This window comes from Ranitomeya imitator, chromosome 6 (genome assembly GCF_032444005.1).
Source record: "Ranitomeya imitator isolate aRanImi1 chromosome 6, aRanImi1.pri, whole genome shotgun sequence".
In the NCBI taxonomy this organism is placed as follows: domain Eukaryota; kingdom Metazoa; phylum Chordata; class Amphibia; order Anura; family Dendrobatidae; genus Ranitomeya; species Ranitomeya imitator.
In genome coordinates, this window is record NC_091287.1 from 326069286 (window position 1) to 326084456 (window position 15171).

Genomic DNA, 15171 nt, shown 5'->3' on the forward strand with positions numbered 1-15171 from the left:
TTTTTGCTGTCCACCTGCTGTGGACCTTATAGTTCTGTGCATTTTCATGTTTTGTCTTGTCCAGCTTTGTCTGTGAAGGATTTTTTGCAGCCAAGCTGTGTCTCTGGAGATGCAGATATACCCTCCATGTCTTTAGTCAGATGTGGTGATTTGTATTTTCTGTGGTGGATATTTTCTAGTGTTTTAATACTGACCGCATAGTACTCTGTCCTATTCTTTCTTTTTAGCTAGCATGGCCTCCTATGCTAAATCCTGATTTCATGTCTGCGTATGTTATTTCCCTCTCCTCTCACAGTCAATATTTGTGGGGGGCTGTCTATCCTTTGGGGATTTTCTCTGAGGCAAGATAGTTTTCCCGTTTCTGTCTTTAGGGGAAGTTAGTTCTTAGGCTGTGTCGAGGGGTCTAGGGAGTGTTAGGTACTCCCCACGGCTACTTCTAGTTGTGCTGCTAAGTTCAGGGTTTGCGGTCAGTACAGGTACCACCTTCTCCAGAGTACGTCTCATGCTGCTCCTAGGCCACCAGATCATAACAGAGAAGACAGAGAACAGATTCAGAAGGCTATAGATAAGCTTGAACAATAGGCAGTGACTAATACAATGGTATTTAACAGGGAGAAATGCAAGATTCTACATCTGGACAAGAAAAATGAAAATTACATCTAGAGAATAGGAAGAGTAGACCTAAGCAACAGCAAGTGAGAAAAAAACTTTAGTATACTAATAGATCACAGACAGCACATGAGTCAAGAGTGTAATGCAGTACCAAAAAAGGCAAACGCAGTTCTGGGATGTATTAAGAGAAGCATAGAGTCTAGATCACGTAAAGTAATTAACCCCCTCTACTCATGATCTGGAATACTGTGTCCAGTTCTTGGCACCACATTTAAAAAAAGAAAAAAAAAACTGGAGCAAGATCAGAGAAAAGCTAACCAGGATGATGAGCGGACTGCAACGTTTATCCTATGAGAAATATATAAAGGACCTAGGAATGTTTAGCTTGCAAAACAGCAGGCTAAGAAGAGACTTAACTGTTTACAAATATCTGAAGGGATATCACAGTATAGAGGGATCATCATTATCCTTCTCATTTACACAGGGAAACACAAGAAACAATGGAATGAAACTGAAAGGAAGAAGATACAGATTAGATCTTAGAAAAAACTATTTGACAATGAGGGCGATCATGGAGTGGAACAGGCTGTCACGAGAGGTGGTGAGTTCTCCTTCAATGGAAGTCTTCAAACCGAGGCTGGACAGACATCTGTCTGAGATGGTTTAGTGATGACCCTGAATACCATTTCCAACTCTAACATTGTATGATTCTATGATTTAGCAGCTGGCAGAATAGATGAAATAGTGTGTGTTCTTAAGGACGATTGACTTGTATTGTTTTGTATGTGGTTCCTCAAGAGGATAACATCCCCCAAACTGGGGTTCTGGAAAGACTGAGTATAGAGCCTATTGGCCTGTACTGTCCTGTGCCGTATGTTTTAAATTACTTTTGATATCTTGAGGGTTTGATCAGCCAATAATGCACACGCAGCATTTGAGACAGTATGCAATTGACAACAGAATGTCTCAAGTGATTTTTTTTTATATATGCACACATCCTTAATATAACAGCTATATAGAGAATCTAAAAGATCTTATGGACAGAGTCACTATTATTTCTCCATAGTCGCAAGGCCAAAAGTCAATGTAATGGTGTATCACATATTGTGAATGAAGATAAAAATAAGTAAGCCACATAACATACGATTCTCAACTTATATTCTATGTTTAAAAACTGGTGCAACAAAGTGTTCTTTAAGACTGTGCAGTGAAAACAATACATTAAGGCTCTTACCTCCCCTTGCTGGCTAATGATAGGCACTGCATACTGAAGTCTAACATCATAAAAGAGACATTCTAGAAATATATTTGCCACACCAATAAGGTTGTGATTTTCTTGTGCTTCATAAAATGGGTCTCCTTTCTTATAAATAATCATTTTATTCTGTAACAAATCAGAAGAAAAACATTTAAATAATACAATGTGGATATTGTTATTGTAGAAAGAGAAATTAAGCACCGTACTATTTTTTTCACTGCATTCTTTCTCCGGACAAGCTCTCAGAACCCAAAGACCATACAACTTGAATAACTAATTATTTTCTATTTTAAGTCATTATTAAAATTCTTCTGGAAAGAGCCATCATCTCCCTAGCAATACAGAACGGAAGTATAGGCTTACAGAATTGCATATGTATTCTGGAAGTCTATACGCTAATGATGGTGCTCAGAAAAGCAGCCACTGGCAATTGTAGTAACATATTAGAAAATTTCTGTAAAAGCAATTTATGGAAGTTCAATGTGCATTTTAAATGTGGGAGACAGACAAATCTGTAACGGTTATAAAAAAAATAAATAAATTGACTAATTAAAGAGTGTGTCCAGCAAAAAAAAAAAAAAATCCCCATGAGCTGGGATCTGTAAGAAATTTGAAAATAACGGATACTCGTCAATTATCAGCGAATCACAGACCGCAGCGGTCTTGCAGCTGGTGGGATGGTGACATCTCCACTTACTGTGCCAGTGTATGCCACCGTGTGGCTTGCAGTGGATCTGGGTAGATGGCAGTAGGTATCAGCTAATTTAACAATTTTCAGATCAAAGCTCAAGGGGAACTTTTCCATTGGCCCAGATAACCCCAATAATAGACAAAATCTAAATATTTAAAGGGGGAGATAAATTGATAACACTGCCCCTGCTGTATCCCATCTTGTGCCCGACCAAGTAGAGGCGATTTAGCAGTTTGTCGTTACGTGCTACTTATATTGAACTAACCCATAGATAGAGGGAGGGAGGGAGGGTAAAGGAACATTTTGAACTTATGTCGCTGGCAGGGGCTACTCTAGCCTTCTTCTGCCTTTTCCTGTCATCTATGTACCGGTATGTCCATTATAAGCAGTATGGGCCGACCAGCAGCTAGATCACCTCTACATGGTCAGGCACAAAGGCTTACACAGGACGCAGAATTATCAGTTTATCTTTGCACAGAAACATCATTTTAAATCACATTCACTTGTGAAAAATGCTTAATCTTCCATTACACAGGTCTGCAAAAAAAATTATTCTCAGGTGCCAAGGTTTTTTTTAATGGATTTGAGGTTGCAAAATTTAAAAAAAATCCCATGACTTTTGCTGAATTGGTTCTAGTTTTTGAGCAAATTAATCCATGAAAATAATGAATTTCCCCAAATGCGACCTGTCTGTGATAACATATGCAATGGCTTTTGATCTTTCTGACTCTACAACAGTGTCTTAGGTAACGAAATTTGCCATATAATTATTTTATATTTCAATTTGTAGGCTTACAAAGCTATAAAAGTGACTTTTTGCAGCTAGAATTCTACTGTAATTAATAATCAATTAACTATTAACCCCTTTCTCACCTCGGACGGGATAGTACGTCAGAGGTCAGAAGCCCCTCTTTGATGCGGGCTCCGGCGGTGAGCCCGCATCAAAGCCGGGACATGTCAGCTGTTTTGAACAGCTGACATGTGCCCATAATAGGCGCGGGCAGAATCGCGATCTGCCCGCGCCTATTAACTAGTTAAATGCCGCTGTCAAACGCAGACAGCGGCATTCAACTACCGCATCCGGCCGGGCGGCCGGAAATGACGGCATCGCCGACCCCCGTCACATGATCGGGGGTCGGCAATGCTTCAGTATTGTAACCATAGAGGTCCTTGAGACTTCTATGGTTACTGATCCCCGGCAGCTGTGAGCGCCACCCTGTGGTCGGCGCTCACAGCACACCTGATTTTCTGCTACATAGCAGCGAACAGCAGATCGCTGCTATGTAGCAGAGCCGATCGTGTTGTGCCTGCTTCTAGCCTCCCATGGAGGCTATTGAAGCATGGCAAAAGTTAAAAAAAAGTTGAAAAAAATGTGAAAAAAAGAAAAAAAAATGTAAAAGTTTAAGTTCTGGACTGGACCAAAGGAACCCAGTAGATGTAGTGTATATGGACTTTTCAAAAGCTTTTGATACGGTGCCACACAAAAGGTTGATACATAAAGTGAGAGTAATGGGGATAGGGGAAAATATGTGTAAGTGGGTTGAGAGCTGGCTCAGGGATAGGAAACAAAGGGTGGTTATTAATGGAGCACACTCGGACTGGGTAGCGGTTAGTAGTGGGGTACCACAGGGGTCAGTATTGGGCCCTCTTCTTTTTAACATTTATTAACCTTGTAGGGGGCATTCAGAGTAGAATTTCAATATTTGCAGATGACACTAAACTCTGCAGGGTAATCAATACAGAGGAGGACAATTTTATATTACAGGATGATTTATGTAAACTAGAAGCTTGGGCTGATACATGGCAAATGAGCTTTAATGGGGATAAATGTAAGGTTATGCACTTGGGTAGAAGTAATAAGATGTATAATTATGTGCTTAATTCTAAAACTCTGGGCAAAACCGTCAATGAAAAAGACCTGGGTGTATGGGTGGATGACAAACTCATATTTAGTGGCCAGTGTCAGGCAGCTGCTACAAAGGCAAATAAAATAATGGGATGCATTAAAAGAGGCATAGATGCTCATGAGGAGAACATAATTTTACCTCTATACAAGTCACTAGTTCGACCACACTTAGAATACTGTGCACAGTTCTGGTCTCTGGTGTATAAGAAAGACATAGCTGAACTAGAGCGGGTGCAGAGAAGAGCGACCAAGGTTATTAGAGGACTGGGGGGTCTGCAATACCAAGATAGGTTATTACACTTGGGGCTATTTAGTTTGGAAAAACGAAGACTAAGGGGTGATCTTATGTTAATGTATAAATATATGAGGGGACAGTACAAAGACCTTTCTGATGATCTTTTTAATCATAGACCTGAAACAGAGACAAGGGGGCATCCTCTACGTTTGGAGGAAAAAAGGTTTAAGCACAATAACAAACGCAGATTCTTTACTGTAAGAGCAGTGAGACTATGGAACTCTCTGCCATATGATGTTGTAATGAGTGATTCATTACTTAAATTTAAGAGGGGACTGGATACATTTCTGGAAAAGTATAATGTTACAGGGTATATACACTAGATTCCTTGATAGGGCGTTGATCCAGGGAACTAGTCTGATTGCCGTATGTGGAGTCGGGAAGGAATTTTTTTCCCCAAGGTGGAGCTTACTCTTTGCCACATGGTTTTTTTTGCCTTCCTCTGGATCAACATGTTAGGGCAAGTTAGGTTAGGCTAGGGGTTGAACTAGATGGACTTAAAGTCTTCCTTCAACCTTAATAACTATGTAACTATGTAATAAATCACCCTCCTTTCGCCCCAATCAAAATAAATCAATAAAAAAAAATCAAATCTACACATATTTGGTATCGACGCGTTCAGAATCGCCCGATCTATCAATTAAAAATAAGCATTAACCTGATCGTTAAACAGCGTAGCGAGAAAAAAAATTCGAAACGCCAGAATTACGTTTTTTTTGGTCGCTGCGACATTGCATTAAAATGCAATAATGGGCAATCAAAAGAACGTATCTGCACCACAATGCAATCATTAAAAATGTGATCTCAGCACGCAAAAAATAAGCCATCAACCGACACCAGATCATGAAAAATGGAGACGCTACGAGCATCGGAAAATGGCACAATTTGTTTTTTTTGTTGTTTTTTTGTTTTTTTAGCAAAGTTTGGAATTTTTTTTCACCTCTTAGGTAAAAAATAACCTAGTCATGTTAGGTGTCTATGAACTCGTACTGACCTGGAGAATTATAATGTCTGGTCAGTTTTAGCATTTAGTGAACCTAGCAAAAAAGCCAAACAAAAAACAAGTGTGAGACTGCACTTTTTTTTTTGCAATTTTACCGCACTTGGAATTTTTTTCCCGCTTTCTAGTACACGACATGCTAAAACCAATGATGTCGTTCAAAAGTACAACTCGTCCCGCAAAAAATAAGCCCTCACATGGCCAAATTGACGGAAAAATAAAAAAGTTATGGCTCTGGGAAGGAGGGGAGTGAAAAACGAACGCGGAAAAACTAAAAATCCCAAGGTCATGAAGGGGTTAAATATTTCAGAAACTGGAGCCAATCTGGCAAGACTGAAGTCATATTCCTAATCAGCACCATAAACTTAATATAAAATCGTTCAGACATTGTCGGCACCAAAAATCACTGTATACCAGTGTTATTAATGGATTAAACAGGAATTTTGCTGGTGGAACAACCTCTTTAAGGGCTTGCTCACATTCTGCATTTTGCAGCATTTTTTAGCATGTTTTTCAAGGGTAAAAAAGCTGCACTAGAAAAGAGAATCATGTGCTTGCTGCTTATTTTTTCCTTTCGGAATGTTACCAAAGTTTTTTTCTAACCTGCAGTGTGTCAATTTTTTCTGCGTTTTTGAACCATTGAAATGAAAATACGAGCATTTTTGAAGGGGTCGAGTTTCCTATTAAATTGAATTAGTGAAAAACTGCAAAAGAGCTGAAAGAATTGACATGCTGCAGATTTTAAAAAAATGCTTTGATGGTTCAAATCCGAAAAAAAATAAGAAGGATGTGCATGAGATTTCAGGTTACACTCCATAGCTGAAACTTCCTCCACTTGCTATTTGCACCTTTATCTAAAGACACATGCCTTAAAATTCTACATGACCATGTTCTCAGGCAGCATCAGACTTGTTTTACCTGTAGTCTAAGGGGGAGAGCTTTTTTTTTCTTGTGGATAATATAAAATTGGTAGAAGGATACTAGTAGGACATGCAATACTCCACTGGGAAGTGTAATATGCAAATATCCTCTTGCCACATGACCTAGAATTAGGATGCTTACACATTGCATTTAGGCACTTGTTCAGTGGCCCCATCGAGGCTTATGTCCGAGCCTCCACAAAATGGGATTTGCGCGCATGCGCAGAAGGGGCCATAGATTATAATGGTGCCGACAGAGCAAACTTGCGCTCTGCCGTCTGCTACATCTGAGTGTCCGCCTACAGTAAGCATACACGCTTCAAAATGCCCAGCATAGCACACGTTCGCTTTATCGGCACCATTATAGTCTATTACACCGTCGATGCATACGTCGAATTCCGTATTGCAGGGGGTTCAGATGGGTACTTAAAAGCAAAGCGGAAGCACCCTAAGAAGCCAAACCAGACACTCCATTTGCAGACACCTGTTTCATGATATTTGCCTCTCACTAGTGCATTGCTAGAGTCATGTGACAAGACTCATTAAAGAGTCAATACTGACTTTTAGAATGGTTACCCCTGAGAGGAGGCACTAAAGTTCTAGTCCTCTTCCTCCATGAGACAGATATTTGCATATTTAATTTGCCAGAGGAGCATTGCATGGCTTATAAGTTTCATTATACTAGTTTTGCACTCTCCACAAAAACAAACATTACCCGTTCTAACACTTGTCAGAGGCCTCTTGCTTTCTTAAAATCAGACCTCTTGCTTTGCACTTATAAGAGGCAAACACCCACAAATACATGTCTGCAAATGGAGTGTCTGGTTTGGATTTTTATCCTAAATCAGGTGACTAGGCTCATTAAGGGGTCGATATTACGTCTTACAATTGTTGACTCCAATAGGTGGCATTAGAAATTACAGTCATTACGAGATCACCCACATACAGAACACACAAAGTCTGAAGTCCGTGTCACATGACCGCGGATCGCCTATGGGTTGGCATGACAACCTGGGGTCTGCAGGAGACCCCTGTGGTTGTCATTGCCGGAATGCTATGAGCACCGCCCAGCAGTCGCACTCATAGCAAGGGAGCATTTCTGCTATACACAGGTGATCTGATTGTCGCCTGTGTGTAGCAGAGGTGATCGGATGATATCAGCTTCTAGTCTCCCATGGAGACTATTGAAGCATGCAAAAAGTAAAAAAAAAATATTTTTTAAATATTAAAAATAATAATAAAAAAATATATATAAAAGTTCAAATCACCCCCATTCGCCCCATTCAAAACAAATCAATTAAAAAAAATTAAAAATACACATATTGTATCGCCGTGCTCAGAATTGTCTGATCTATCAAGACGCAAACTTTGAATTTTTTTCCCACCACATACCGTATATACTCGAGTATAAGCCGACCAGAGTATAAGCCGAGACCCCTAATTTTGTCACAAAAAACTGGGAAATTACTCGAGTATAAGCCTAGGGTGGAAAATGCAGCAGCTAGCGGTAAATTTCAAAAATAAAAATAGATACCAATAAAAGTAAAATTAATTGAGATATCAGTAGGTGAAGTGTTTTTGAATATCCATACAGTTCATGATGGGCCCATTAAGATGCTCCATATTAAAATATGCCCCATATAATGCTGCACAAAGGTTAATAATGGCCCCATAAGATGCTCCAGACACATTTGCCCCATACAGTGCTGCATAAAGGTTAATAAGGGCCCCATAGAGATATTTGCCCCATATAATGCTGCACAAATGTTGATTATGGCCCCATAAGATGCTCCATAGAGATATTTGCCCCATATAATGCTGCACAAATGCTGATTATGGCCCCATAAGATGCTCCATAGAGATATTTGCCCCATAAGCTGTTGCTGCGATTAAAAAAAAAATTACACACTCGCCCCTCGTCGCTCAGGCCCATGGAACTTGCAATATTCACCTGTCCTCGTTCCATCGCCGGGCTCCGTCTTCAGCGTCCTCTGCACTGACGTTCAGGCAGAGGGCTAGCACTAACCACGTCATCGCGCCCTCTGACCTGAGCGTCACAGCAGAGGACGCGGAAGACTGAGCCAGGCGGTGGAATGAGGACAGGTGAATATCTCGCAATGCTGCTCTCCCTCCCCATTATACTCACCTGCTCCTGGCACAGTCCCTAGCAGCTTCCCTGATGGTCTTCTCCGGGCGGTGACAGCTTCTTCCAGCGTTGAGCGGTCACCGGTACCGCTCATTACAGTAATGAATATGCGGCTCCACCCCTATGGGAGTGGAGTCGCGTCCATATTCATTACTGTAATGAGCGGTACCATGTGACCGCCCAAGGCTGGAAGAAGCTGTCAGTGCCCAAAGACCATCGGAGATGCAGGGACCACACCAGGGCAGGTGAGTATGTCACAGCCGCCGCTCGCCCTCCCCCGCCGATACCCCTGGGACAATGACTTGAGTATAAGCCGAGAGGGGCACTTTCAGCCTAAATAAATGGGCTGAAAATAATGGCTTATACTCGAGTATATACGGTAAATAAAAAAAAAAAAACTTATATATCTTTGTATCTACGAACTCGTAATGACTTGGAGAATCATAATGGCAGGTCAGATTTCGCATTTGATGAACATGGTAAAAAAAAAATCCAAAAAACAGCCGTGGAATTACACTCTTTTTTGCAATTTCACTGCACTTGGAATTTTTCCCCGTTTTCGAGTACACAATATGGTAAAACCAATGGTGTCGTTCAAAAGTATAATTTGTCTCGCAAAAAACAAGCCTCACAAGGCCATATTGCCCGAAAAATAAAAAAGTTATGGTTCTGGGAAGAAGGGGAGTGAAAAACAGAAACACAAAATGAAAAAGGGCTGCGGCGTGAAGGGGTTAATATCGTAGATCTGTGAGGCATGAGAATTATGGAAATAACAGCCTGTGCACTGTAAACCTCTCAAGATTAGTAGCACTCAAGTAGTAAAAGTATTGCAAAAAAAATAGTCACCTCGGTTGGCTTCTCTTTCCATTCTTGATAAGAATCCCTCATATCGATGAGTTTATTCTCCAGCTTCTCAATAGACCAGACTTGAGTGCCTTTACATTTTCGTCTCACTTGGATGGCGGGTTCACTCACTATTGCTCCTCGCTGAGGAAAAAAAAATGGATACAAAAATTAGCAAAGAGATTATACAATGAGGCTGAACATGTAAATTATGGGTACGCGGTGCTAAGCAAAGGAAGGCTGAGCCAATATGCATCGATTTCACTGTTGTGATATCTGGCATTTACAACACACATCCGATTGTTGGGAAAGAAGCAACAAATTGCTCATAATAAAAAGAATAAAATATAATATATTGGGAAATAATATGGAATTGTACTAACCTTACGGTTGGCACTGAGGTTAACGGCTGGAATTTGGAGAGTGACCTGATAGTCAGTGCATTTACTCATCTCTTCTGCCAAGTAGTTTGCTTCTCTCACCAAGGTATTAGCCTTGACTATCTGCTCCCTGAGCTTGGACAGACTCCGTCTGAACAACTCGTCCCTGCAGTGAAGATAACATTGAAACATCATACTCCAATAAGCAATTACTTTCTTTAGAGATTCACCATTCCTTTTCTAAGACTTTTTTGTTTGCTTTTTAAACCCCCAAACTGAAAAAAGTCCAGGTGATGCAAATTTCCCAGCTTTATGTTCAGCCTCCTATAACTTTGAGCCAAAACACAGCAGCCATGGGTTCTTCTAAACAGCTGCCTAGTACTCTGAAAATTAAAATGATGGAGGCCCACAAAGCAGAAAAAGGCTATAAGAATATATCAAAGCATTTTCAAGTTGCCCTTTCCTCAATTCAAAATGTATTAAGAAATGGCAATTACCAGGAACAGTGGAGTTCAAGATAAAGTCTGGAAGATCAACCTAAATTTCAGTGAAAGCTGCTCGCAGGATTGATTGCTAGAGAGGCCAATCAGAACCAAAGCTTGACTACAAAAGACCTTTAGAAAGATTTGGCAGACTCTGGAGTTGTGGTACATTGTTCTACTATTCAGAGATACAGTACTTGCACAAATATGGAGTTCATGGAAGTCATCTGAAGAAAACCTCTCCTGCATCCTCACCATAAAATTCAGAGTCAGAAGTATGCAAAAGAACATCTAAACAAGCATGATGCATTTTTGTTATGATCTGGTGGTTTAGGAGCAACATGGAACGAGCTCTGAAGGAAGTGGTATCTGTACTGACCGCAGTCCCTAAGCTCAACACAACACTAGAAGTAGCCGTGGGATGCTCCTAACTCTCCCTAGGCATCTCGTCACAGCCTAAGAGCTAACTACCCCTAAAGATAGAAGCAGGAAAGCTATCTTGCCTCAGAGAAAATCCCCAAAGGATAGATTAGCCCCCCACAAATAATGACTGAGTGGAGAGGGAAAAGACATACACAGAATGAAACCAGGATGAGCATAGGAGGCCAGTCTAGCTAGATAGATAGGACAGGATGGAATACTGTGCGGTCAGTATAAAACACTACAAAAATCCACGCAGAGATTACAAAAATCTCCACACCTGACTAAAGGTGTGGAGGGTAAATCTGCTTCCCAGAGCTTCCAGCAACACCGAGATAATTCATACTGATAAGCTGGACAAACATAGAAAGCACAGAACGGATAAGTCCACAATCTGTGGACAGAAAAGAGCAAGCAAGAACTTAGCTTTGCTGAACTGGTCAGGCTAACAGGGAAATCCAAAGAGATGTGAATCCAACAAGGAACCATTTACAAGTGGCACTGGCTGAAGGAAAGAGCCAGGCATAAATAGCCGAGCAGAAAAGACAATCAGTAGAAGCAGCTGCTGACAGCTAAATCCAAGGAGCAGTGATACCACTTGAAACCACAAGAGGGAGTCCAAGAGCAGAACTCACAAAAGTGCCACTTACAACACCGGAGGTAGCCCAAGAGCAGAATTCACAACACATTTTGCAAACAAGTCCCGTGGAACAATGAGGTTAAAATAGAACTCTTTGGCCACAATGATCACAGGTAGGGTTGAGCGAAACGGATCGTTCATTTTCAAAAGTCGCCGACTTTTGGCAAAGTCGGGTTTCATGAAACCCGACCCCTGTGTGGGGTCAGCCATGCGGTACGCGACTTTCGCGCCAAAGTCGCGTTTCGTATGACGCGCTTGGCGCCATTTTTTTCAGCCAATGAAGGGGCGTGGGCAGAGTGATGACATAGGCGTCCACGCCCCTAAGACCTATCGCCATGTTGTCGCTTGTGCGCTGTAGCGATTTGCAATGTGTAACACAGTTCAGGGACGGACGGAGGGGAGAGAGAGAGGGGGAGAGAGGGGGAGAGAGGGGGAGAGAGGGGGAGAGAGGGGGAGAGAGGGGGAGAGAGGGGGAGAGAGAGAGAGAGAGAGAGAGAGAGAGAGAGAGAGAGAGAGAAAAAAAAAAAAATCCCATTGGCTTTGCATTGGGTTTCGTGTTTCGGTCGATCCTCGACTTTTCGCCATAATCGGCCGATTTCACTCGACTCGACTTTTGAGATAGTCGGGTTTCGCGAAACCCGGCTCGACCCTAAAAAAGTCAAGGTCGCTCAACCCTAATCACAGGTATGTGTGGAGAAAAAAGTGCATAGAATTTAAGGAAAAAAACATCTTGTCAACCATTAAGCATGGGGTAGATCAATCGTGGGGTCGTGTTGCAGCCAATGGTATAGGGAACATCTCACGGGTAAAGGAAAGAATGGATTGAACAAATTTCAACAAACTCTTGATGTGAACATAACACCATCTGTACAAAAGTTGAATCTGGAAAGAGGATGGCTTCTGCACGTGGATAATGGTCCTAAACACACATCAAAATCCACAACAGACTACCTCAAAAGGTGCAATTTGAAGGATTTACAATGGCCCTCACAGTCCTTCAATTTGATCATCATTGAAAATCTGTGGCTAGACCTCAAAATAGTAGTGCATTCAAGACTACCCAAGAATCTCACAGAAATGGAGTCTAAGGGGTATCGTTTCTCCTTATGGAGAGTGACATACCATCTCTGGCTTGTCAAGGTAAGGAGGCTTATTCGCCGTGCAATGCCGTTCTCATGCTTCGCACTGACGAGGGCCAACAGCCCGAAACACCGTGTCTGCTAATTGAGATATTGATTTGGCTTTTATCCTAAGTCATATTGCACGACTCGTTAAAGGGTTGATTGTGACTTGTAGGATCGCTACTTCCAACAGGTGGCGCTATAGAGTTTAAGTCCTCTTTTTCTCTGAAGAGGCAATTTGCATACACAGAAATGGAAGAATTTTCCAAGAAAGAATACGTAGATGAAAAACCCTAAAACAAGAATTGAAAGACTCTTGGCTGGCTACAAAAAGCATTTACAAGCTTTGCATTTTATTTGATCCAAATCTGAATATTTTTTTTTACCTCATATCTTAGGATATTTATTTTTCTTTGGTGCTTTTTAAAGTGCTACTTTAGTGAATTAAGAATTTTAAGTTTTAAATTGTTATCTTCATAAGTTAATTTCTTATAGATTTGTAAAATTTTGAAAGCCTGAAATTTGGTCTTGTTTGACCTTACATTGTTTATCATATCTCGGGTTAAAGTTAAGATGAACAGATGGGAGAGGCACCGTGTTGTTCAGAATTGTACAGGCTTTAATTTGGCATGTTACAAGACTATGTTTGTTGATATTTTGTTTTTGAAGAATTAAATTCTAAATTTTCAAAACAAAAAAGGCAAAAAAGCACGACCACACAGCTGCTTAAAGAGGATCAGAAACTGACTGCGGTCCATCCACTTATTAACGTGAGCCTGATGCCACAGTAGAGGTGCTCGTAAGAAAAAAGTATACCAAAAAGAAATATGTAAAAGATTTTACATAGGGAATATCATACGCCAACTATGTGTCCCTTTCAGGGAGCACTTCAGATCTATCCGGATGGGTAAGGGTGTGCCTAGGTTGATCGAGCACATCAGAGATGCACATCTAGGTGATCCGGAGGTCCTCAGTTTTGCGGGGGTGGAGAGGGTGGTCTTACCTGCACAAGGGGGTGATTTACATAAGTTGTTGTTAAGAAAGGAAGCCAGGTGGATCACGCGCACGCGCGCGATGGGTCCAGCTGGCTTGAACGACAGGATTGACATGTCCATCTTCCTGTAGTTCCCCCCGGGAGTAGTTTCCTACTCATGCGTTGATAGACTACCACCTTACCTGTGTGAGCACAACCCTGTGATAGGAGTATGTAAGAGGTCTGTCTGAGAAATCATAGATAGGTGCGTTCAGCACGCTGAGCATGGAGTGGGTGAGTTCTCCCTTAAATTGATGTATTTTTACCGGATCCTTGTGGTGTGCAGGAAGCTTGTACAAGGCGGGGTATATATTCCGGGTTTGTCCCCGGATTTTATGTATTTTAATGTATTTTATGTTTGGCACATGTGTATTTCGTCTGGAGGGGCCGGAAGTAAGGGGCGTGGGCAAGGAGGGAGGGAGGGAGATTTCTTTCCCACTTACCTATTTATATCCACGTCACTCCCCTGCACCTCAGACCCGTTGAAGCGCTGACGTAGGCGCGAAACGGCCGTCGTCACATCCTGCTCACCTCCTTTCATGTTTCACCATCCCAGGCCGTGAACAAGACGGTTTTGTTTTAATGCTTCAATAAAGAATTTGAACCACACCTGGACCGGTGAGTGTTCCCGTATTGCTCTTCATATTTCTTATAAATTCTAAATTTTGATGGGCTTGTTTTGGGATAACTATGTTACTGTATATACTAGAGTATAAGCCGACCCGAGTATAAGCCGACCCCCCTAATTTTGCAACAAAAAACTGGGAAAACTTAATGACTCAAGTATAAGCCTAGGGCGGGAAATGCAGCAGCTACCGGTAAATGTCAAAAATAAAAATAGATACCAATAAAAGTAAAATGTAAAATTAATTGAGACATCAGTAGGTTAAGTGTTTTTGAATATCCATATTGAATCAGGAGCCCCATATAATGCTCTATACAGTTCATGATGGGCTCCATAAGATGCTCCATATTAAAATATGCCCCATATAATGCTCCATACAGTTTATGATGGGCCCCATAAGATGCTCCATACAGACATTTCCCCCATATAATGCTGCACAAATGCTGATTATGACCCCATAAGATGCTCCATAGACACATTTGCCCCATATAATGCTGCACAAATGCTGATTATGGCCCCATAAGATGCTCCGTAGAGACATTTGTCCCATATAATGCTGCACAAATGCTGATTATGGCCCCATAAGATCCTCCATAGACATATTTGCCCCATATAATGCTGCACAAATGCTGATTATAGCCCCATAAGATGCTCCATAGACACATTTGCCCCGTATAATGCTGCACAAATGCTGATTATGGCCCCATAAGATGCTCCATAGACACATTTGCATCGTATAATGCTCCACAAATGCGTATAGAGATATTTGCCCCATATAACGCTGCACATGGCCCTATAA

The 15171-nt window shown here is 41.4% G+C and overlaps 1 protein-coding gene across 1 annotated transcript in view; it reads right to left on the reverse strand.

Annotated features, from left to right (window-relative positions):
- The window catches only part of KIF13A (kinesin family member 13A), a 227097-nt gene that overhangs the window by 56176 nt on the left and 155750 nt on the right, over window positions 1-15171 (reverse strand). Inside the window, exons 18-20 of the mRNA XM_069730840.1 lie at window positions 10055-10217; window positions 9675-9815; window positions 1847-1996 (exon numbers count right to left, since the gene is read on the reverse strand). Of these exons, the coding sequence (XP_069586941.1) occupies window positions 1847-1996; window positions 9675-9815; window positions 10055-10217 (454 nt within the window). The remainder of the gene's footprint in view (window positions 1-1846; window positions 1997-9674; window positions 9816-10054; window positions 10218-15171) is intronic.